General features: G+C 37.1%; 1 protein-coding gene across 2 annotated transcripts in view; it reads left to right on the top strand.

The window, feature by feature from the left end:
• The window catches only part of GK5 (glycerol kinase 5), a 70,049-nt gene that overhangs the window by 5,793 nt on the left and 39,882 nt on the right, over positions 1 to 24,374 (top strand). For both annotated transcript variants that reach the window (XM_025448736.3, XM_025448737.3), the window contains 4 exons: positions 3,268 to 3,361; positions 5,149 to 5,224; positions 16,770 to 16,863; positions 21,484 to 21,615. In XM_025448736.3, the coding sequence (XP_025304521.1) occupies positions 3,268 to 3,361; positions 5,149 to 5,224; positions 16,770 to 16,863; positions 21,484 to 21,615 (396 nt within the window). The remainder of the gene's footprint in view (positions 1 to 3,267; positions 3,362 to 5,148; positions 5,225 to 16,769; positions 16,864 to 21,483; positions 21,616 to 24,374) is intronic.

Genomic DNA, 24,374 nt, shown 5'->3' with positions numbered 1-24,374 from the left:
GTCTGATTGTTCCAACTGTTGAAAAAGCCTTTTTCCATTGAATTACCTTGTATACACTTGTTAAAAAGAAATAAATAGCTAATTGATTTTAGCTATATTTGTGTGGGTCTGTTTCTGGACTCTGTTCCATTGATAGCATTTGTCTATTTTTTAAAAATTACTTTGTATATTTATTTTAGAGAGGGAGAGAGAGTGAACACAAGCGGGAGGAGGGAGAGCAGACTGAGCACTGAGCCCAACATGGGGCTTGATCTCAACACCCTGAGATCATGACCTAAGCCAAAATCAAAAGTCAGATGCTCAACCAACTGAGCCACCCAGACGCCCCCAATTTTTTGGTAGTAGCACATTGTTTTGATTAATGTAACATTATATTAAAGTTGGGTAGTGTGATTCCTCCAGTTTTATTCTCTGTCAGCATTGTTGTAGTTATTTTAGTTCTTTTGTTTTTCCTATAAATTTTAGAATCATCATGTTTGTATCTACAAACATACTGGGATTTTGATATATAATTGTAGATAGCATTTCTTTAGCATTTTTAAAATGTTGAGCCACTTCCTCCTGGCTTCCATGGCTCTGCTCTGATGAGAAAGCCACAGTTATAAAGAATCATTGTTACGTGTGGCCGCTTTCACACGATTTTTCCCTAGTTTTTGGGTTTTAGCATTTTAGTTATGCTGGGTCTGGATATGTAATGCTTTGGACTTATCCTTTTAGAAGTCTTCTAAGTTTCTTGAATATATAGATTTTATTTTATCTTAATTATTATTATTTTTAGATTTTATTTATTTTTTTGACAGAGATAGAGAGAGAGAGAGCACGCACAGGCAGAGAGAGTGGCAGGCAGAGGCAGAGGGAGAAGCAGGCTTCTCGCTGAGCAGGGAGCCTGATGTGGGGCTTGATCCCAGGACCCCAGGATCATGGCCTGAGCTGAAGGGAGACACTTCTATGACTGAGCCACACAGGTGCCCCAAATATACAGATTTTAAATCTTCTGCTGAACATGGAAAGTTTTTAGCACTGTTACTTCTCTGAAGTAATTTTTTTTTTTTTTGCACTGAACTCTTTTTTTTTTTTCCTTCTTTGAGGAATCTGATGACCTTTTTCTCCTGCCTCCTGAGGCTTTATTCATTCTTTTTTTCCAATATTTTTTCCTATTCCTATTATTATTTTTTAAAGATTTTATTTATTTATTCATGAGACACAGAGAGGCAGAGACACAGGCAGAGGGAAAAGCAGGCTCCCTGTGGGGAGCTGGATGTAGGACTTGATCCCAGGACCTCGGGATCACACCCTGAGCCAAAGGCAGTTGCTCAACCACTGTGCCACCCAGGCCATCCCTCTTTCTATTATTTAAGTTTGATAATTTCTATTGATCTATCTCTCTTTGGTTTACTGGCTTTCTTGTTATCTTTATTCTACTATTGAGCAATCCAGTATGTTTTTTATTTGGATTGTTATATTTTTCTTTTCTTAACTGATTTGTTCCAGTTTTATTGAGGTATGATTGACAAATAAAAGTTGTATATAGGTAAGGTGTACAACATGATGTTTTGGTACCCATATGCATAGTGAAATGATTACCACAATCGAGCTAATTAACATACCCATTACCTCACATAGTTACTATTTGTGTATGTGTATATGTGTTAAGAACGCTTGAGAACTGCTCTCCTAGCAAATTTCAAGTGTATGATACACTGTTATTAACTATATAGTCACCATGCTGTATGTTAGGTCTCTAGTACTTATTCATCTTATAACTGAAAGTTTGCACCCCTTGACCAGCATCTCTCCATTTCTTCCATTCTCCTAATTACTGTAGTTTTTAATTCTAAAATTTTTATTTTTCTTTTTTGTCTTATGTTTCTTGGCTGAGACTTTCTATCTTGCCATTTGTCTCAAAAGAATTTGCCCTTTCTTCTTGGAACATTTTTATAATCGCTGCTGTGAAGTCTCGGTCCGATATCTGTCATCTTGGCATTAGTATCTATTATCTTTTCCCATGTGAAATTTTTCCAGTTCTTCATATACCTTGTAATTTCAGATTATATCATGGACATTTTGAATATTGTGTTATAAGACTCTGCGCCTTGTGTAAATCCTATGATGAATGTTGATATTTTTTTCTTTTACCGGGCCTTTAATGCAGTTGGGTTCAGGCTACAAATTCTGCCAAGTCTTCTATGGACTTTGGCTTCAGTGGTTGTCTTTTCCAGAATCCTGGCAGCGGTACTATTTGCATATGCCCTTTGTATGTGCCACCCAGGAGTTGGTCTACCACCTGGGTAGGGCTGTCCCTTAGTTGTCAACATCTTTGCTGTGCTGTTTAGCATATATTCACTCATGTACAGCTTCGAGGTGAGCTTCAGAGTTCATACACAACTTTCCAGAGCAGCTTTCCCAAGTTCCTCTTTCTCTGAAATTGTCCTGGTACTTTTTGGTTCCCCGAGCTTCCCCTTTTGGCTCCTCTTGCCAGAAAGCTGGAGCTCTTATTACCCTACTCTGCCAGCACTTCGGATGCCCCCAGCTGGGAGCACAGAGAGAGCAGAAAAACCGTGGAGGTCTTGGGCCACACCTCCTCCCTCCTTCAGTATCTTAAGTACTTAGGATTACTGGTGCAACCACTACTACGAGATAGCCTGGGTACAAAAGTATAGAGGCAAGTGGGAGAAAAAAAGAAATATGGGGACTTCTCCTGGAGTTTCCATTGCACCCTGGTACCCATTTTTTGTTTTGTGGATTGCTTTGAGTCCAGGTCAGAAAATATCAGGAAAAAAATGGGAAGCTCACCACCACTTATCAGAACTTGGATTCTTATCTTCCCCCATCTTCTTTCCAGTGTATACTTGTTAGAGTCCACATAATAGCTGCTCCCTGCGTTGGGTCCAGATTTTATCTCTTCATTCAGTGATAGAGACAGAGTGGAGTATGCTTTCTGTCATAGTCTGCAGCACACTTTGGTACTTTGTTTATTTTTGTTTAAAAAAAAATTTTTTTTTTAAATAGTACATTTTCATTATAGAAACCTTGGAAAATAAAGATAAACTTGGAAAGTAAATATAAAATAAAGAAAGCTAAAATTTTCTGCAAACTCATGAACTAAAGAAAACTTTTAAAAATATTTTCCATTTTAACAATAAAAATGAATTAGATAATGAATGAAATCATGTTGTTAATCATTTTAAACATTAAAAAAAATTTAAGACCCAGGTATTATTGACCTGATCTAATGTTTTTACTAAATTTTCTCTTTTTTCTAAATAGGTAGAAAGTCTTTATCCTCAAGCTGGCTGGGTTGAAATTGATCCTGATGCCCTCTGGCTTCAGTTTGTGACTGTAATAAAAGAATCTGTAAGAGGTAATTAGACTGGAAAAAATAATAATAAAGCATATTTTATTTGTAATAAGAGTTTTCCTCTCAGTCTATAGAATTTTGTGGGTTTCCTAATGAAAATTATGCAAATGGTATTTTACTAGGGTCACAGTTTCTCAGTATTTTTTGGCAGACATCTGTGGTTTACAATTAAGGAAAGGTAACAGCAACTCTGTCCTTTGGTTTAAATCTTTTTGGGTACAGTATAAAGGCTGACTTTCCTTCTTCATCCCAGGTTGTGACTAGTGCTCGGTCAACTTCCTGTTTGTGTACAAAATACCAGAGGTTTAAAACAAAATTATAACACATAATTTCTGCTCTCAGGAATTTACAGCTGAGTTACCTTTACTGCTTAAAAAAAAAAAAAAGATTTAACATTTTATTTATTAACTTTTTTTATTCACTCACTTTTTTTTGCAAGATAGAGCTTGCACAAGCAGGGGGAAGGGTAGAGGGTGTGGGAGAAGCTGGCTCCGCAGGGAGCCTGAGGCAGGGCTCAATCCCCAAGACCCTGGGATCAGGACCTGAGCTGAAGGCAGGTGCTTAGCCAGCTGAGCCCACCCACGCTCCCCAAGTTAACGTTTACTGTTAAGTTTTTGTTTTTGTTTTCGTTTTTCTGCGTGGCCTCGATGCAAAGTGCTGTCCTGGCCATAACTACGGTAGGAAATCTTAGCTCTTTAAGGACATTTTCAGTGTAGCTTTCTTTAAGAACATGGCAAAAGATGACTTGTAATTGTAAATTCTGAAAGATCTTTTACTTCATTTTTATGGCTGAATTGCTTTTCCTTCTTGCCATTTTGGTTTGAAATATTTCAAAACTTATTTTAAAAAGCTGCACGAATAGTACATGGAACACCTGTATGCCTTTCTCCCAGATTCAAACATGTTTAGCAGTGTTTCCCATTCTTTACAAACTCTTTTTTTTTTTTTTTTTTTTGTTTGACCCATTTAAGGATTGGTTTGTTATTTTGTGGAAAAGGAGAAAGAAGTTGGGAAGGGTTGTTTTGAACTATAGTCCATTGGAGAAAAGCAAGAGTTCAGGGTGATGATGGTTTCTGATTGGCTGGGGTAGATTTATTATAGGTGATACAATGTACATCTTTTCCTGCTGAGACCTATAATTGCCGATTTTTTCCTGCTGAGGCTTATTCTGCGGTCTGTAATTGATAGGTCTTCCTGTAATTGGCCCAGTGGTATGGCCCTGACTGCATTTTAGAGAGGTTTCCCTTTATTTATTTTCATAGATTGATCATTACTTGTATTAAGATCTGGTCTTTTAGTATTTTTTTTAAAGATTTTATTTATTTATTCATGAGAGACACAGAGAGAGAGGCAGAGACACAGGCAGAGGGAGAAGCAGGGTCCATGCAGGGAGCCCGATGTGGGACTCGATCCTGGGACTCCAGGATCACGCCCTGGGCCGAAGGCAGGTGCTAAACTGCTGAGCCACCCAGGGATCCCCAGCGATTTTTTAGTATTATCAAGAAGAAAATAAAAATCTGACTTACTTTGAGTAGTGTTTGGTTTTTTTCTGACATTTAAAGCAGAAAGCCATTTTGTTATTCTTAGAATATGACCTTTTTCCCTTTAAGTAAAAAATTATTACAAAATCATTAGTAATGCTTCCTTAATTAGTTCCACTTATGTTATTAAATGCTAAACCCATGTTTTCCTTAAAGATTATATTGAATGATTTATTCCCCATACTATAATATGGTAAAGAAGAACTTCACTGGCTTCTAAACACATGTTTTACCTATCTTTATTTTCAGTTGCTGGAATAGAGATGAATCAAATTGTTGGTCTTGGCATTTCAACTCAGAGAGCAACTTTTATTACGTGGAACAAGTAAGTGCATTATGTGATAAGCATTCTGTTGTTGGATCCATACATAGCGAATATATTGATGGGAAACCTCTATGGAAAGTTTTAAATTTGTGAATTAATAGAAGTTTTACTTGGCTAAGAGGGATGAAAGTGGGCCTATTTTCTGGCATTTTAAAATACACTACCTGTGGGGCACCTGGGGGGCTTAGTGGTTGAGTGTCTGCCTTTGGCTCAGGACATGATCCCCCCGGGGTCCTGGGATCAAGTCCCCCATTGGGATCCCCACAGGGAGCCTGCTTCTCTTTCTGCTATGTCTCTGCCTCTCTGTGTCCTTCATGAGTAAATAAATAAATAATTAAAAAAAATACAATCCCTGCATGTTATCTGGGCTTGACTTACATAAATGATAATAAAAAGTGTTGATACTGTTAATAAAATTCTCCATTCCTTTCTTTAGATGTGAATTAGTTTTTCAAATAAGCCTGGATTGGAATCTTAAAAATTAGCTTACACTGAAAAAGATCCAGGAGAACTTAGCAAGTTTCATAAAGACAATCCTATAATTATGGTTTATATTTTCAGTCTTCTCCAAATTTAATATTTAAATACCTGCAGCATATCAGGTATGTATAGATTAGATACAATTATATCGGGACGTCTGGGTGGCTCAGTGGTTGAGTGTCTGCCTTTGACTCAGGGCGTGATCCTGAGGTCCTAGGGTCAAGTCCTACATCAGGCTCCCTGCATGGAGCCTGCTTCTCCCTCTGCCTGTGTCTCTGCCTCTCTCTCTCTCTTTCTGTATCTCATGAATAAATAATAAAATTAAAAAAAACAATTATAATGGCTACTATATAGTGAATATCTATGATATTTCAGGTTCTATTATCCTAACCAACAAACTTGTTATTTGGGTATTGTGTCTTTTTCACAGAGAAAGAAACTGAGGTGCAGAGAAATAAATAAGTGGTTCAAGAACACTTAGTTACTAAAGAGCCAAGATTCCAAATTATTTTTTTGACCCCAAACATATGCTCTTTCCACTATCCCCATATTGCCACTCAATGTGAGTGTCTTTAAAAACAATAACAACAACCACAAAACCCTACAAAATGTTTTATTGTTACAGAGCACTAGACTTCACAAAGAGTGTCTTGAACATGGGGTTGTGGGGAAGAGAGGTGGTAGATAAGGGGAGTAAGGATAAGCTTAAGAAACATAATCAGGGTGAAGTCACAAGGACTTGGCGTTTTTTTTTTTTTTTTTTTAATTTTTATTTATTTATGATAGTCACACATCGAGAGAGAGGCAGAGACATAGGCGTAGAGGGAAAAGCAGGCTCCATGCACCGGGAGCCCAACTTGGGATTCAATCCCGGGTCTCCAGGATCGCGCCCTGGGCCAAAGGCAGGCGCTAAACCGCTGTGCCACTCAGGGATCCCAGGACTTGGTGTTTAATTCAGTATTAGGTAAGAGAAAGAAGTTTAAATTAACCAATATTTGTGGCCTGGACGTTTGCGGCGATATGGACTGAAATGCTAGAGAACACACAAGGAGGAATGTATTAGGTGGTGATGAGGGTGGGTAGAAGAGAATGTGATAAAGTGTTTGGTTTGGAACACGTGAATGTGGAGGTACCCCAAAAGTAGTGAGAACATTTGTCTGGTTTAACTAAGGCATGGCTCATTTTCCTCCAGGTAGGCTCTCCTTTCAGAGTATAATACATCTCAGATCTGCATCTTTAGTCCCTTGGTGTCTTCCCCAAACTTCCCACCCATTGCATTGGGCAGAGCAAGTCTTAAATTGGTAATACATTGGTTAGATGAAAGAATAAATGACTTAAAGCCATCTGTGTAGATCAGGGTTTCTAAATGGTGGCACTGTTGACATTTTGGGCCAGATGATTCTTTTGTTTGTTGGGGGTTATCCTGGGCATTGTAAGGTGTTTAGCAGCATCCCTGGCCTCTGCCCACCCTTCTCCCTCAGTTCTGATAACCCAAACCATCTCCAGACATTGCCCAGTGTCCCCTGGGGGACAGAATCACTACATTTGGGCACTGTTGGCATAGGCAGAGTCTAGATAAATAGGTGTGTCTCTGATAAAGATTATATAGATAGAAGGAAAGAAGACTGAGGATTTGGACAATGAGTATTCATCCCTCCCCCCAACTTAAAGGGGATCAGAAACCAGAAGACTGACTTGTTAGGACAAACACAAATCTGGGAAGTAGGTGGCATGGAAGTAGGGGCAAGGTAGTGTTCCTAGGGTAATAACTGATTGGAAATATCATGTTTTGCTGTATTTTGAGATTACGTCATTGGCCACAGAGATTGTTTTCATCAAAACCTAGATACCAGGTCCTTCATAACAGGAAGGTCAGAATATTAGGAAGCAAAGCTTTTATGTGGCAGTAGGACCATAACTCACTTTTGGGGAGAAATAGAAAGTCAGATTCCAAGACCGTTCATTTCCCTTACTGGTGGTGTCCCTGTGGAAGGAGAAGATTTCTACTTAAGACAATTAATTGTGAGTTTTCTTCTTGGCTGTCCTTTTTTTGAGATGTTTGTATTCTTTCGTGAGTTTTGGAAACTTTGCTTGTAGGAACTGAAATGCTAGATATCCCCCATGCCCAAAACCCACACAAGGCTTTGTGCTTCTTTTACCTTAAAATAGTGGAGTCTTAATATAATGCTCCCTGAATCCTGGTGAGCTACAAGCTCCCCCCAAAAAAGCTGAGATACGCACAGAAGTGGGTACGGCTCTGAGCCAGCAGGAAGTACCTCTTGCTCATTTTCTAGAGAAAGATTGACAGGATGCTGGCACAGAAAACTGCACATTCCAGTGAACTGCACAGTGAACTGCACATTGAACTGCACATTCCTGGTCAGCACCTCCTCTTCCCAGCTCACTGTTCCTTTCTCCTGCAGTCACGGCCATAGTCCTGTCGTCTTGGCCTTACAAACATTATTTTCCTGTTGTTGCTGAAAGGAAGTGTAAAACTCTGAACTTTCTTTTTGCTTTCCTCTTTCCCCCTCCTTTAGAAAATGCCAGGAACCTTGGTCCTTGGGTTTTCTTCATATTTCTCAGGTCAAAAAATTTTTTTCAATATATTTAATCAGTGGTGTGTTTAGCCTATATCTTAAAGTAATGAAATGATAGCTCCTCCATTTTGGTTGTTTCAAATTCCTTTTGTTCTAAAGTATCTGAGCTGTTTTCTTTCTTCAATCTGTGTGTCTCTCAGGGAGGCTTCTGTCAGCTAACCTTGGATCAGGGTGTGTGCCAGTTAGTAACATAAACTATGAGTCACACAAGCAAACTGAAATTCACTCAGTAACTGTTTGAGGACTTGCAGGGCGTAAGGCACTATGCTGGCTGCAGAGCTGCATATGAAAATGAGTAAGAACACCAGCCCTTGAGGAATTTACAGTCTCATAATACAGGTATACAAATGATTCTGTGTTCCCACAGCACCAAATACATCTTTTATTGTAATACCTGATACTCTTGTGGTAATGGTTCTTACCAATTACTTATGACACAAATATATTAAGAGGCACGGAATGGTATAGTGTGTTAGAGAGGTTTAAGGCAACTCATTTACGATGTTGCTATTGATGTTTTTCCTCCATTTCTCCTTTTATTGTTGACAGAGATAAAACAAACCCAAATGACTGCTAAGTGAGTAATGGAATATGCTCTGCTTCTTGAGATCAGTATTCTAGATCGTCTTCTACCTTATTATGAATTAATGATGTCATCTTCTGTGATCTTCTCCCTGTCCTTGTTCTTCAGCTGTACTAGCATCTAACACATCATGCTTCACTCTGAGAACCTTTGAACATATAGTACATTTTATCCAGAGTGTTCACCTTCCTTGTTTGTTCCTATGCATCCTTCAGAGTTCACTTGTATTGTCGTTTCTCAAAGAAGTCTTTCCTGACCCCTGTACCGGGAAAGGTCTCCCTGTGAAGTATACTCATGGCAATCTGTATTTTTCCTTCATAGGGCTTATTCCTGTAGTAGGCAAGCAATTGAGTAATTGAATATTTCTTTGGTTTCCCTGGTAGAAAATATATTCATGGGTCAAAGATACCATGTCCCTCTCTTTATAGCTATGTCCCCAGCTCCTGGCACTGATTGGTGTGTATGCATTTGGTGAATTAGTGATTAAAATCAGTTGTAAGTATGTAAGTAGATACTGTTTTGTGTCGAATGGCATCAAAGAATAATAAATGCATACATAGATTTCATTTCTATCAAACACAATCTGTTGATAGTCCTCAGTGGTAGCAGCATTCATTTATCAAATACTTTTTTGGTATCTGGGCTAGGTGGTGAGAATCTGAAAGTGAATAGACTGTGTTCTGGAGGCTCACAGTCCAGTGGGAGATACAGATGTGAACCTAGATAGAGTGCAGGCTGATAGACATCTGTCCAGTAGAAGTGCTATGTACTTGGTAATGAAGGAGCTGAATTGCTTAGAAGGCAGAATTAGGGAGAGTTTCAGTCACTTGAGCCAAGCCTTGAAGGCTGAGTAAGAGTTTTGTCAGGAGCAGCTTTGCACCTGTTGCTCCCTGTGTCTGGAGCTCTCTTACCTCAGAATTTCCCTCTTTCTCATGATTCAAAAACCTCACTGCAGAGATCATTTCTCCTTGAAGACTTCCCTGAGCATTTTATTTGCCCTTCACTTTACCATTTTCTTTTCTTCGTATCATTTATCATTATCTAAAATTCTTATTTACTTATTTGCATATTTATTGCATATCTCTCATAGGCGTAAAAAGTCCCATGAGCATTGGGATTTTCGTCTGCCCTATCCTCACTGGATCCTTCACACTTAGAACAGAACCTGACACATAATAGGCATTCCAGTCTTTGAGTGATGGAGATGTACCTGGAAGGGAAGGCCAGGTCTTAGGCCAGGAAACACCATATGCTGTGGTAAGGATGAGAAGTCTGTCTCTTATAAGAAGTGGGAAACTATCAAAAGCTGTCAAGCAGAAGAGTAATATCACCAAATTTACATTTTAAAAAGAATATTCTTTTTTATTTTTAAAGATTTTATTTATTTATTCATGAGAGACCCAGAGAGAGGCAGAGATATAGGCAGAGTGAGAAGCAGGCTCCCCGCAGGGAGCCCAATGTGGGACTCAATCCCAGGACCCCAGATATGCCCTGAGCTGAAGGTAGACACTCAACCATTGAGCCACCCAGGCATCCTTAAAAAGAATATTCTTGAATCAGGGTAGACAGTGGATTTGAGGGGAATGAGACTAAGTCTGAGAAGTCTTTTTAAGAAGGCTATTGTTTATTCAAGTCTCTGCTCTCATATCTAAAAACTCTCTTCACCCCCAGTTATTCTATTCCTTTACCATGCCAGCATTTCATAGCATGATCCTTATGTGAAATGACAGTTTTAATTATTCATTTGTTTCTCCCTTTGCCATTAAAGTATAAACTCCAAGGATGTTATGGAATCCCTTTGTGGACTTAGGATGACACCCTCCCCCTTCCCCTACTTTTTGGCTGAAACAGCTAAGATATCATTAACCCAAGTGTGGCACACTAGAGGAAGAGGGGCAGCAGATTTGGCATGGATGTGTTGCATTTGAGGTGGCATGGAGCAAACTATCACAAATATGTGGAAGGCAATTGTTTGTGAGGGGATGGAACTGAAGTGAGAGGCTGGCCCTAGAGATGTAGATGGGTGAGTAGTCCTATGGTAACTGTTCATGGGTATGGGTCAGGTTGGTTTTGTTTTTTGGTTTTTTGTTTTTTGCAGAGAGCAGCTAGTTAAAAAGAGAAGGGGGCCAAGGATACAACCCTCAACAGATATAACAGCATTTAACTGGCAGTCTAAGGAAGAAAAATCTGTAAAGGAAACAAAAAAATCTATACTTAGAGAGGTAGGAGAAGAAACAGCACAATGATATCATGGAAGTTTAGGAAATTGTCAGTTTTAGGTAGGAAGAAATGAGTATCAGGAGTCAATATTGCAGAAAGGCAAGTCAAACTGAAAAGGAATCTGTAGGGGCACGTGGGTGGTTCAGTTGTTAAGCATCTGCCTTTAGCTCAGGTCATGATCCCGGGGTCCTGGGTATGAGCCCCATATCAGGCTCTCAGCTCAGCAGAAGCCTTCCACTCCCTCTGCTTGTGCTCTCTCTCTGTCAAATAAATAAATAATCTTTAAAAAAAATGGAGCCTGTAAATCTGAAAATTAAGAAGACAATAGTTACTATAGTGAATATAATTTTCATGAATAATTAGAAATCTAAATTACATTTGAAGTGTGTTCAGTTGAGGTAATGGGAAGTGATGAGGAAATGTTGAAGGGGCTCAGTTAGATGTGGGGCACATCATCCTGGTCAAGAGAGATGCTTTTGGTTCTGTTTCAAAGATGGGGAGATTTAAGCAACAGAGTTGATGGAATATTGTTGAAACAAAGCGATGGAAGAGTTGGGAAGACGTGGGTATAGAGACTACAGGTGCAGCTACCAGCCTGAGACATGAGAGGGAAAGCTTTTCCTCTGAACCAAAAGAGAAGTGGGGAGTTGAGGAAAGTCATTGCTGTGTTCTTACTCCCTTTTAGAAGCAGGTGGCCAGTGGTGGCCTAGGGCTTGAGAAATCTGGTGAAAATTAAGATGTGCCATTTATAGGGCATGGGAAGGAAACTAAGGAGGGACAAGAGAAAGACTTTTATCACCTTAAGTGACTCTGAGAACACAGGCAAGGTTGTGTTACATAGATATGGATTGGTATCAGTTCACAAGGTTCTGGCGTTGAAAGTAGACACAGAAGGAACCTGGGATGATCCCAGGTTAGGTATCGGAAAGGTAGATGGTTAACTTGAAAGATAAGGGTTAAAGAGTGACATTGTGGAGAATAATGGAGTAGGAACCTGTGAGGCTTGGTCAAAGCAAGCATTGAGTTTGAAAGAGAGGTTGTGGTAAACTAGTTCAGAACTCTAGAATCCAATCAGGGTTTATAACAACTAGGGGAATGCTGGATGAAGAAAGAAGCTATGTTTCTCAGGTCAGAGGGCGTGTGCAAACCAGCCATCATCATTTACTCCTCAACCCTGCTGCCGGTGTGGGGAAAGCAGCTCACATTACTGAAGCGTCTGGCTGGTACCAGGGCAGACAGTGGGGACATTGGCCTACAAAAATTTGAGTGTATATGCTTTGGTGGACTTAGTTGTGCCCTGCACGACTGGCACAGATGCTTACCTAGGTTCTGGCCCTCTCAGCTACAGTGGCTTTCTTAAGCTGTGTCTATTAGAAGATATAAAGGGCTAGTCCCTTTTGGAGTTTTTTTGGAGCCAGACACTTAAGGAAATCTTTGGGGATGCCTGGATGGCTCTGTGGGTGGGCATCTGCCTTTGATTTGGGGCGTGGTCCCAGGGTCCCAGAATCGAGTCCCACATCAGGCTCCCTGCATGGAGCCTGCTTGTCTAGAACTCTGCCTGTGTCTTTGCCTCTCCCCATGTCTGTGTCTCATGAATAAAAAAATAAAATATAAATAAAAAAGAAAAGAAAAAGAAATCTTTGGCAGGTACCTAGCTGATCACAGAGGTAACAGAAGTTGCAGAAACTTCAGTAACCACACACAACAAGGAATATACACTTTGCAAAATATAGTTCGGAAAAGTTGCAAACTGGAAACTCCAACCCTCAACAAAGAAAAATCAGCAATCCATGAGGAGTGGGAAAATCAGATTTCTTTTTTTTTCCCAAAAGATTTTGTTTATTTATTCATGAGAGACACAGAAAGAGAGACAGAGAGAGACATGGGCAAAGGGAGAAGAAGCAGGTTCCCTGCGGGGACCCTGACATGGGACTTGATCCTAGGATCACAACCTGAGCCAAAGGCAGACACTCAACCACTGAGCCACCCAGGTGCTCTGGAAAATCAGATTTCTAGAGTTATCACATTTATTTTCAAAGGAATAAGTTTTAAACATCTCACTGACTAAAGAAATTAGTCATAATTTAAGGAATATTTGATGGATAAAATTAAAAACTATTAAAAACTAAAATTATACATTAAGATATAAATTACACATTATAAATAGTACAGTTTAAAACTATACAATTCAGAATTGATGGCATTTCCTTATAACCACGTTCAACTCCTTAATTACTTTGTCTTTCCTATAAATAGTACCTCTCAGTTCTCAGCCTTACAAGTTATTAAAGCAAAGTGCATTTTTATGTACTAAACTAACAAAAAAGTCAGTCTGGGTGAGATGATAGCAGAAGTGTTTGACTCATGCACTGCCGTCATATTTTGTCATATATTTGTTTTCATATAAAATTGATGTCTCCAAATATTTATCAAGCACATTAAAAGTATAATAATAGTCAATATACAGTACTGGTTATAACATCAAATATTGCAAGTTTGGCCACATCTGAGGAGCTAGAGAATTGTCTTACCTTTTAACTCTATAATCTCATACTTAGGAGTGAGGGAGACTTGGGAGAAATAACCCAAAAGAAGCAACAGCAGCACCTCAAAATTTGACCTTGGGAAATAGAGTCACTGCGGCTGTAATTAGTTAAATTAGGGTGAGGTCATAATGCAGTAAGGTGGATTTGTAATTCAGTATGACTAGCGTCCTCATAAAAAGATGGAGAATGCCATGTGGAGGAGGAGGGTCGGAGTGATGTAGCTATGAGCCAAGGAATGCCAGAGATTATTGTGACCTCCAGAAGCTTAGGATAAGGCAAGGAAAGATTCCCTTACAGGTTTCAGAGGGAGTGTGGCCCTGGCAACACCATGATTTTGAATGTCTAGTCTCCAGAACTATGAGATGATAAATTGCTATTGTCTTAAGCCATTGAGTCTGTGGTGCTTTGTTATGTCAGCCCAAGGAAACAAATACAATGGTCGACTGACTTTTGACAAGGGTACCAAGACCAGGCATGCAGAAAGAACCATCTTCTCAACAAGTGATGTTGAGAAAAGTGGGTGTCTATATACAAAAGTATGAATGTGGATCCTTACCATATATAAAAATTAACTTAAAATGCATTGAAGACTAAATTTACTTACTTCATTTATTTATTTTTAAAGATTTTATTTATTTATTGATGAGAGACACAAAGACAGCGGTAGAGATATAGGCAGAGGGAGAAGCAGCCTCCTTGTGGGGAGCCTGATGCAGGACTTGATCCCAGGATCCCGGGATCACCACCTGAGCCACCCAGGCACCCTGAAGACTAAATTTAAGATAAAACTGCAAAACTCTTAGAAGAAAGCATAGAGGAAAATTTTCATGGCTGTGGATATAGAATTGATTTCTTAAATGGGTCTAAAAGCACAGCTAACAAAACAAAAAATAGATAAATTGGACTTCATTGATATCAAAAACTTACAGGCATCAGCTAAGTTGCATACAATAGTTAAGCTATTAAGATATTTTTGACAACTAAATTTTCTTTAATTTTCTCAACTATTGAATTCCCCAAAATATAAAAATTGCCTAAATTGAATCATAAATAACAAGAAATAAAGTCATGTTGAAATTATTTTGACATAGTGTGCAATTTACATTTTAAAAATGTATCTGGAGGGGGGAGGGAAAAAAATGTATCTGGAAAAATTTATAGTCATTGATATCTTAAATGTGCAGTAAGATTTCTAGAAACTGACTACAGCATGTAATATGGAAGGCATGTGTCTTGGGATGCACTTTGGTGTGTTTGGTTTTAATTTCATCTGCAGGAACATAGGAAAATCACTTCTGATTTGTACTAATGATAATGGTGACTATTGGGATCACTGAAGGAAAAAGAAGTAACATGTTCATGTATAGGTGAATGCTGTGATTCTCATTAATAGAGATTTCTCATCCTCGGGGAAAGGAAACTATTAAGAGGGTGAAAAAAACTCAAAATGGTAGAAAATATGTATTTGCAAATCGTGTATTTGATAAATAATTAATATTTAGGATATAAAGAATTACAACTCAACAGCAAAAACCCAAATAACCTAATTCATAAATGGACAGAGAACTAGACTAATATACAAATGGTCAATAAACACGTGGAAAGATGTGCAATATCATTAGCCATTGGGGAAACACATATCAAAACCACAGTGAGGTACTGCTTCACACCCAGCAGGATCGCTATAATTTAAAAAATGGAAAATGACAAGTGTTGGTGAAGATGTGGAAACCCTAGAACTCTTGTATGCTGGTGGCGGGGATGTAAAATGGTGTAACCGCTATGGAAAGAAGTCAAGCAGTTCTTCAAAAAGTAGACTTAGCACATGCCCAGAATTCTGATCCCAGGTATGCCCAAAGGGATTGGAAACAGGGACTCAAATGGCTGCTTGTACAGCAGTTCTTATAATAGCATTATTCACAGTAGCAAGGAGGTGGAAACAACCCAGATGTTTGGAAATATTGGTGATAGTAACATAGAACATTGTGAAATGTACTTAATGCCACTGAACTGTGCACTTAAACATGCTTAAAATGGCAAATTTCATGTTATGTATATTTCACCACAATTTTTATAAAGAGAGAGATTCAAGGGGTAGAGTGATAGATCACGGAACACAGGAAAGGAAGGAAGCTTGGGAAAGGTTGGTAGGAAGAAGAGGGAATGTCTGAGGGATTAAAGGCTGCAGTGAGGTTGAAGGGAAAGTATTTAGAGAGTAAGATTGAGAGAACTGGAATAGTAGCAAGATGTATCGACTAATGTATTGGGATGGTAGCATTTCAAGAGTAGGATGTTACCAGGTAATAAAGTTGAGGATGTGCCTTTGAGTGTAGACTGCATAAGAAGTGTGGGAAACGGCAGTCTAGGGAATTAAACATGGTCAAACCCACACAGAAGGGCAGTCAGAAATAGGGTAGAAAGTAAGCCTGAGTTTCATATCAAAGATTAGTGGATGTCAGTGGTTGAATTTGCAGGAGCCAAAAAGGGAAATGATTTCTTTCTACTATATTTCTTAGTTCTGTCCTTACATTGCATTGTCGATCCAGAGGTTGTTGAATTTCTTTTTTTCAGACACATTTTAATAAGCCTGGTAGGTTGCCAGTGGCTAAGCCTATTGTAAAGTTGAGAGGTGTAGAAATAGGTTCAGATAATATTTCGGCTCTTTTGTAGGTATAGAAGTTTTGATCTGTATCAAGTATTGATACAAGATCATTGTATGTATTGCATCAAGTATTGTCTGTATCAAGTACAATGATAGGGGAAAACATTGGCTTCTTGCTTTTCAAAGTGTATAAGCAAGTCTTTAAAGGACCTTTCATTAGATTTGCTTTGTTGTAGAAGTGTGCACATTGTACTGCTTCAAAAAGAATATCTTTCCAATAGAATTTTATCTAGAATTCCATACTATATTGCGTTATAATTGTTACAAAATGTGTTCAATTTATAAAATAAAAAAGTGATTCAGCAAGCCCCATCTAATTAAATCCTACTTTGAGATTCCATTGCGGCCTCTAATTTTTTCTCTTGTAACAGATTTTTTATTTAATATAGCCTCTGATTTATTTAATATAGCCTCAGCCTCTGACTGAGTCACAAAATGCTGTTTTTATCTTTCTTAGGAAAACGGGAAATCATTTTCACAACTTCATTAGTTGGCAAGATCTAAGAGCTGTTGAACTTGTAAAATCTTGGAATAATTCACTCATAATGAAGGTAATCTTATCTCCTATGATTTGGATGTTACTATTTTCCCTGTAAATATCCCTTTGCTGTAGGCTTAAGAGTGTAATGTCCTAATTGTTCGGTTTTACGACACTGAGAAGAGAATACATACCTGTACACTCTTCACATCAGTGAAACTTCGTAGTAGTCACCCCAAAGCATATGTGGTGGTAGACTGAAGTACTTAACTGTGCTTCAGGAAACCCCGAAGAGGTTTAGAATGGCCTAGATGTTCTCACGTGAGTGAGAATTCATGTGGCTGATCTTGAAAAAAATAGACAAAATGCAAACTATGTCCAGAAAAAAATACAGAAATGTCTAAATTTCATCCTCTTTTGTTATAAAAATGGAGAGTGGATATCGAAATAGATAAGTAGCTGACTGCCACTAGCTCTTAACCTGATGCCTACTACACACATAGTGGTAGCAAATGACAGTGGTGATGACCATGACAGTGACAAAGTGCGGGATTATTGAGTCAGAGGGTAAGATAATTTTCTAAATGTGGCCAAACCTGAAATAGGTGTTGTCATCAATATTGCATATTGCATTTTGCAATATGACATGTTCTAATGCCACACAGCTAAATGCTTTCTCAGTTAGATGCCTGTACCAGATGGTGCTTCAGGGAGCATCTGGAGCATATAGTTTACTCAATAACTATTGGGAGACATTAATTTTATATGAAAACAAACAGGAATATATTATGGAATATGACAGCGATGCATGAGTGAAACACTTTTGCCGTAATCTCGCCCACATTGGCTTTTCTTCTGTTCATTTAATACATGAAAATGCACCTTGCTTTAATAACTTGTAAGGCTGAGAACTGAGAGGTGCTGTTTACAGAAAAGACTAATTAAGGAGCTGAAAATGATTATAAGAAAATGTCATGAACTTTAAATGGCAGAATTTTAAATTATACTGTTTATAATGTGTAATTCGGTATCTTAATGGATAATTTTAGTTTTTAATGGGTCAATTTGTCAAGCATTTCTTAGGTTAGTCAGTGAGGTATTTAAAACATTTACTTCTGTAGTATGAACTCCAAACCTCAAATGTAAAACACTTAAAGCACAAATTCAGCATTTAAAGCACTTCTACTTGATATTGAACATGTGCATGATGTAAGCTTTGGCTTCTCTTAGGAGAAAAATGTACACAGACTCTTGGAGTTTAGCGTGCTTCCTTTCACTGTTGTTCTGAGTCTTGCCTAATGGTTGGTAAGACTTCTCTTTGCTTTTAGCATAAAATCTCAACTCCTTACCATGGATTGATTGGCCCTGTCTAAAGCTCTGACCACTTCCCAGACCCTTTGTCCCTGAAGCTACTGAGGATTGAGCTCCAGCTTTGCCAGCCTGCTTTTGTTCTTAAAGCACCCAAGCTGTCTCTTACCTTCAGGCCTTTGTACCCTCAAGGGGCTCTCTCTGCCATCATGACTAGATTCTTCTCATCCTTCCAGGCCCAGCTCATAGGCCATCTCCTCCATGTGGGCTCTTTCCTGCTATCCTATTTATAGAGTAGCATGTCCCCAGCCCCCTATCCAGTCTCTATTATATTGTTCTTTATTTCTTTCACAGCACTTAACCACATTTCAAAGATTTTGAGATGTACATTTTTTCAGTTGAAATTTTAGTTGAGATAAGTGTAGATTCATATTCAGTTGTAAGAAATAATACAGGGATCCCTTTGCAGTTTCTCTCAATAGTAAAATTTTACAAAACTATACTGTAGTGTCACAAACAGGATATTGACGTTAATACAATGTGTAGCTCTTATTCAGATTTCATCAGTTTTACTTATACTTGTGTGTATGTGTGTTATAATTTCTGTACAGTTTTTTTCCTGTGTTCGTGTATCTACCATCAGTCAAGACACTGAACAGTACCATCCTTACAAGGGACTCTCATGTTGCTCTATTTATTTATTTGTTTGTTTGTTTGTTTATATTTATTTTTTCATGTTGCTCTTTTATAACCACATCCATCTCTCTCCTGTGCACCTCCCCACTGTCTTCTCATCTCTCGCTCCTTGCAATCACTAATCTGTCCTCCATTAAAAATGTTCTCTCACTTCAGAATATTATATACATAGAGTGATGTAATATAAAACCTTTTGGGATTTGCTTTTTTTCACTTAGTGTAATTCCCTGGAGAATCCAAGTTGTATGTGCTTCTTCTTATTGCTGAGTTGTGTTCAGTGTACAGATGCACCACCTGTTTAAGGACATCTGTGCAAATCCCAGTTTTTGGCTATTACAAATAGAGCTGTTTTGAACATTTGTTTACAGAATTTTATGTGAACGTACGTTTTCACTTCTCTAAGATAATACCCTAAGAGTACAATTAATTGCTAAGTCAAATGGTAATTGCATGTTTTGTTTTATAAGAAACTGTCAGACTTTTTTTTCCAGAATAGCTTCATCATTTACATTCTTACCAGCAATGTATAACTTAAAAGACACCTTTTTCCCAATTTAAAAAGGGTGATTTTTTTAAGGAGGATTTTTTTTTTTTTTTAAGATTTTGTTTTTAAGTACCTCTACACCCAGTATGGGGCTTGAACTCACAACCTCAGGATCAGGAGTTGCGTGCTCTACCTAGTAAGCCAGCCAGGCACCCAAAGCAGGATGTATTTTTAACCATAATTTTTAAAAATCATTTTAACCATTGATTATATCTTAGCATTATATCATAATTTAACTAGCAGATTTTTTTTCTTTTTTTTGGTAGTACATTCAATATTGGTTTATTTTTACATTCAGTGTCTTAAATTATCTCACTTACTGATTTGATTACTTGTCTGTCTCTTCCCACTAGAATGTAAATTTCAAGAAGGCAGGGCTTCTGCCTATATTGTTCATTCTGCTTTCTCAAGGCCTAGCACAGTACATAGAAGGTACTCAATAAATATTTGTTAAATGTAAAAACAAAATGTTAATTGTTCGTATGTTGATTAAAAGTGCAAGTGTAAGAACTCTTAATACTTTTTGTGTGCCCCCTCCCCCATTATCTGCATTTTAGTAGAAGATCCCTGAGGATATTAAATCTGATTTTTTTAAAAGAGGGAAGTATAGTATTCTTAGGGAGGAAGAACCTCTTTCAGTTTGAAACGTTCCTTAATATATAACACATCAGAAGGATTAAGATTTAAGAAACTCTTATCTTTTAATAAACAGTGTGCAAAATATAAAGAAAAGGTTTGAGCACTGAGTAAGGTGAGAAGGAAGTTAAAAGGGTATAAAATTAATATGATGAATAAGGTCTGAGGATCTAATTTATATCCTAATTACTATAATTAATAATACTGTTTTATATAATTGAAATTGACTAAGAGTAGAACTTAGGGGCAGCCTGGGTGGCTCAGTGGTTTAGTGTGGCCTTCGGCCCAGGGCGTGATCTGGAGACCTGGGATCGAGTCCCATGTCAGGCTTCCTGCATGGAGCCTGCTTCTCCCTCTGCCTGTGTCTCTGACTCTCTCTCTCTCCCTGTGTCTCTCATGAATAAATAAATAAAATGTTTAAAAAGAAAAGAAAAGAAAAAAGTAGAACTTAAATGCTCTCACCAAAAAGAAAAGGAAAAAAAAATTGGGGCTCATTGTTCAAAAAAAAGAAGACTGAAATGTAAAGAGAATTGAATCTATATATTTTCTTGATTGTTGCATTTATTATTTATTATTTTAGTAAGTCAAAATGCTTAAATGTATATACATATATGTATATTTTAGAGAGAGCATGTGCGTGTGAGTGGGGAGGGAGAGGCAGAGGAAAAAGGAGAGAGAGAATCTTAAGAAGGCTCTATGTCAGCACAGAGCCTGATGCAGGGCTCGATCTCATGACCCTGAGATAATCACGTGAGCTGAAATCAAGAGTCAGATGCTTAACCAACGGAGCCACCCAGGCACCCCTTTAAATTTATTTTTTAGGGGAGGGGTGGGCAGTAACAGAGGAAAAAAATGCAAGAAGTAGGTAAATTCTCTGTAAGTGAATATTTTGTAAAACATCGGTCATAAGTAGAATTGTTCATCTTCATTCTTGTAGTAGATGGCAGGATAAAGTTTTTGTTTTTTGAATTTTTTTTTTTTTTACCATGTCTTAGAAGGCTTAAAACTCAAAGCTTGTTTTCTATGAAAACCTTTTTCTTTTTAATTAAAGATTTTGTTTACCAAGAATTAAATTTTAAACTGTATATATTTCATCTTTGATTTAGATAAATCTGTATAGATAGTATTGAATGAAATCATACATCCCAAATTTTAGGTACTTAATATATAGGAGGCTTTCCTTTATAATTTAAATTAATTTCATTAAAAATATATTTCTAACAGGAATATAATTTTCTCCCTTGACTCTCTCCCTTTTATATTAAAAGATTTTATCTTGAGCTTCTTGTATTTACTAAAGAAGGTCATAGTAGATGTGTTACGTATGTTAGAATACAAATTGTCCACTTAGGGTAATATTGCTTTACTTCATTTTCTTAAGTGCTGGGAACACTATAAGTAGTTGAATGATTTGTTTGTTATTGGGTTTGTTTTCATGTGTGTAGAATTAATATAGAAATATCAAGCATCATTAAATGCATTTTCCTAAAATACCTTTGTTTTTAATAGCTATTACAGAATTCCTGCCGAGTGCTGCACTTTTTCACTAGAAATAAACGATTTTTAGCAGTCAGTTTATTCAATTTCACAAACCAGCATGTTTCTTTGAGATTGGCCTGGATTTTACAGAACCTGGTTGAGGTAAGGAAAGATTGTGTGTGTGTAAATTGCGTGTAAAGATTGTGTGTACGCACGCACACATGTGTGTAAATTACAGGGAAGAAAAAAATAAAGAAATACAGTAATTTGCTTATTTGGGGGAAAATTAAGTGTCTACTACATATTGGGATGGAATACAGGAATCTTTACTCTGTTTTTTAAAATATTTTATTAAAAAAATTAGAAAAATATTTTAAAGTCATAACACACACACACACACACACACACAGTTGTAACACATATAGAAAACTGAACAAAACAAAAATGTACCACTCATTGATACATTGTAGAGCAAACATCTGTGTAACACTACTAGAATCAAGAAATAGAACATTGTAAAAAAGAAAAAAAAGAAAGAAATAGAACATTGTGATACTATGTATCACATTTTCTTTCCACTTTGACACTTTTACTGTTATACTTAGGTGTGTTGTTTTCCTCCACACTGTATTTTAGTTTTAACTGAATTCCTTTGTATTTTGTATAAATATGTAAATTAATTTTCTTCTATTTTCATTGCTATTTAGTGTTCAGTATTTGATTTTATCACTATTCATTTATCCATTCTTTTCATGTACATTTGAGTTATTTCTAGTTTGGGGCTATTATGAATGATGCTGTCTTTTGGGGAATATATTAAAGGCATTTCTGCTTTATCTATGTATAGGAATGGAATTTTTAGGGCATGAATGTGTGTGTGTATATATATCTTCACTTTTAGTGGATAATATAAAAATATTTCCCATAATTTTTGATAATTTACATACCCATTATTAGTCATTGAGAGAACTTCATATTTTATTTACCATGATAATTGGTATTATCAGGTTTTTTGTTTTTAATTTTAGCCATTTTGGTAGGTAGAAGTAATTTCTCATTGCGATTTTAGATTGGATAATAAAAAAAGAAGAGCCAACTATATGCTGTCTACAGGAGAAACACTTTAGATTCCAAAATACAAATCAGTTAAAAGTAAATAGATGGAAAAGATCTCTCATGCAAACAGCAACCATAGCTAAGTGGATATGCTAATATACAACAAAATAGACTTTAAAACAAAAAATGTTATTATAGCTAAAGAACGGCACTTTATAATGATAGACAATCCACCAGAAATATATAACAATTATAAACATATGTGCATGTAATAACAGTGCCCCAAAATACATGAAATAAAAGTTGACAGAATTGAAGGGGAAGGGCAGCTCGGATGGCTCAGCAGTTTAGTGCCGCCTTCAGCCCAGGGCATGATCCTTGAGACCTGGGATCGAGTCCTATGTCCGGCTTCCTGCATGGAGCCTGATTCTCCCTCTGCTTGTGTCTCTGCCTCTCTCTCTCTCTCTCTCTCTCTGATTCTCTCATGAATAAATAAATAAAATCTTATATAAAAAGAATTTAAGGGGAAAATAGACAATTCAATGGTAATAGCTAAAGACTTCAACACCCCACCTTTAATAATGCATGGAACAACTAGACAGATCAACAAAGAAATAGAAAACTTAGACAATAGTATAAGCTAACTAGATCAAACAGGTGTTTATGGAAAACTCTAATAACAGAATATACATTCTTAAGTGTACATGGAATCTTCTCCAGGATACACACATGCTACACCATAATGCAGGCCTCAGTAAATTTAGAAGGACTGAAATCATACAGAGTATTTCTCTGATAACAAAGGAATGAAATTATAAATAACAGAAAGGTGAGGTGCCTAGCTGCCTCAGTCAGTAGAGGATGTGACCCTTGATCTGAGGGTTGTGAGTTCAAGCCCCACAGTGGGTGTAGAGATTACTAAAAATAAAATCCTAATTAAAAAAAAAAAAAGAATTCACAGAACAAAATTTGGGAAGTTCAAAAATATATGGAAATCAAACTATATTCTTACATGACCAATGGGTAAAAAAAGAAATTCTATGAGAAATTAGAAGATACTTTGAGATGAATGAAAATGAAAACACAATATACCAAGTCATGTGTTGCAGCAACATCAGTGTTTAGATAAAAATTTATAGCCAGACTATAATTACCTATAGAGACTATATTAACAAACTGTCTAATATTCTAACTTAAGACACTGGCAAAAGGTAGCAAACTGAACCCATAGTAGTAGAAGGGAAGAAATGTAAAGATTAGCATGAAAATTAATGAAATAGAGAGTAGAAAAATAGTTGAAAAAATCAACAAAACAATGGTTTTCATGTCTTTCTGTGGCTTGGTGATGCATTTCTTTTTATCACTGATTAGTATTTCATTGTCTAGATGTATTTCAATTTGCTTATCTAATCACTCGTTGGAGGACATATTGTTGCTTCTAATTTTTGGAGCTTATGAATAAAGTTGCTGTAAACATTTGTGTGCAGGTTTTTGTATAAAGATAAATTTCAACTCATTTGAGTAAATACCTAGGTGTGCAGTTGCTAGATTAGACGATAAAATTATGGTTAGTTTTTTAAGAAAATGCCAAACTATCCTCCAAAGTGGCTATACCATTTTACATTCCTACCAACAATGAATGAGAGTTCCTGTCGCTCCACATCCTTGCTAACATTTGATATCAGGGGTTTGGATTTTAGCCATTCCAATAGGTGTGCAGTAGTATTTCATTGAATTAACTTGTAATTCCTTGGCATAACAATATGATGTAGAAATATGACTTTTCTTTCCTTTTTTTTTTTTTTTTTAAGATTTTATTTATTTATTCATGAGAGACACACAGAGAAAGAGAGAGAGAGGCAGAG

The sequence above is a fragment of the Canis lupus genome, chromosome 23 (genome assembly GCF_003254725.2).
Source record: "Canis lupus dingo isolate Sandy chromosome 23, ASM325472v2, whole genome shotgun sequence".
Classification (NCBI taxonomy): domain Eukaryota; kingdom Metazoa; phylum Chordata; class Mammalia; order Carnivora; family Canidae; genus Canis; species Canis lupus.
This window is presented reverse-complemented; position numbering and strand designations above follow the sequence as displayed.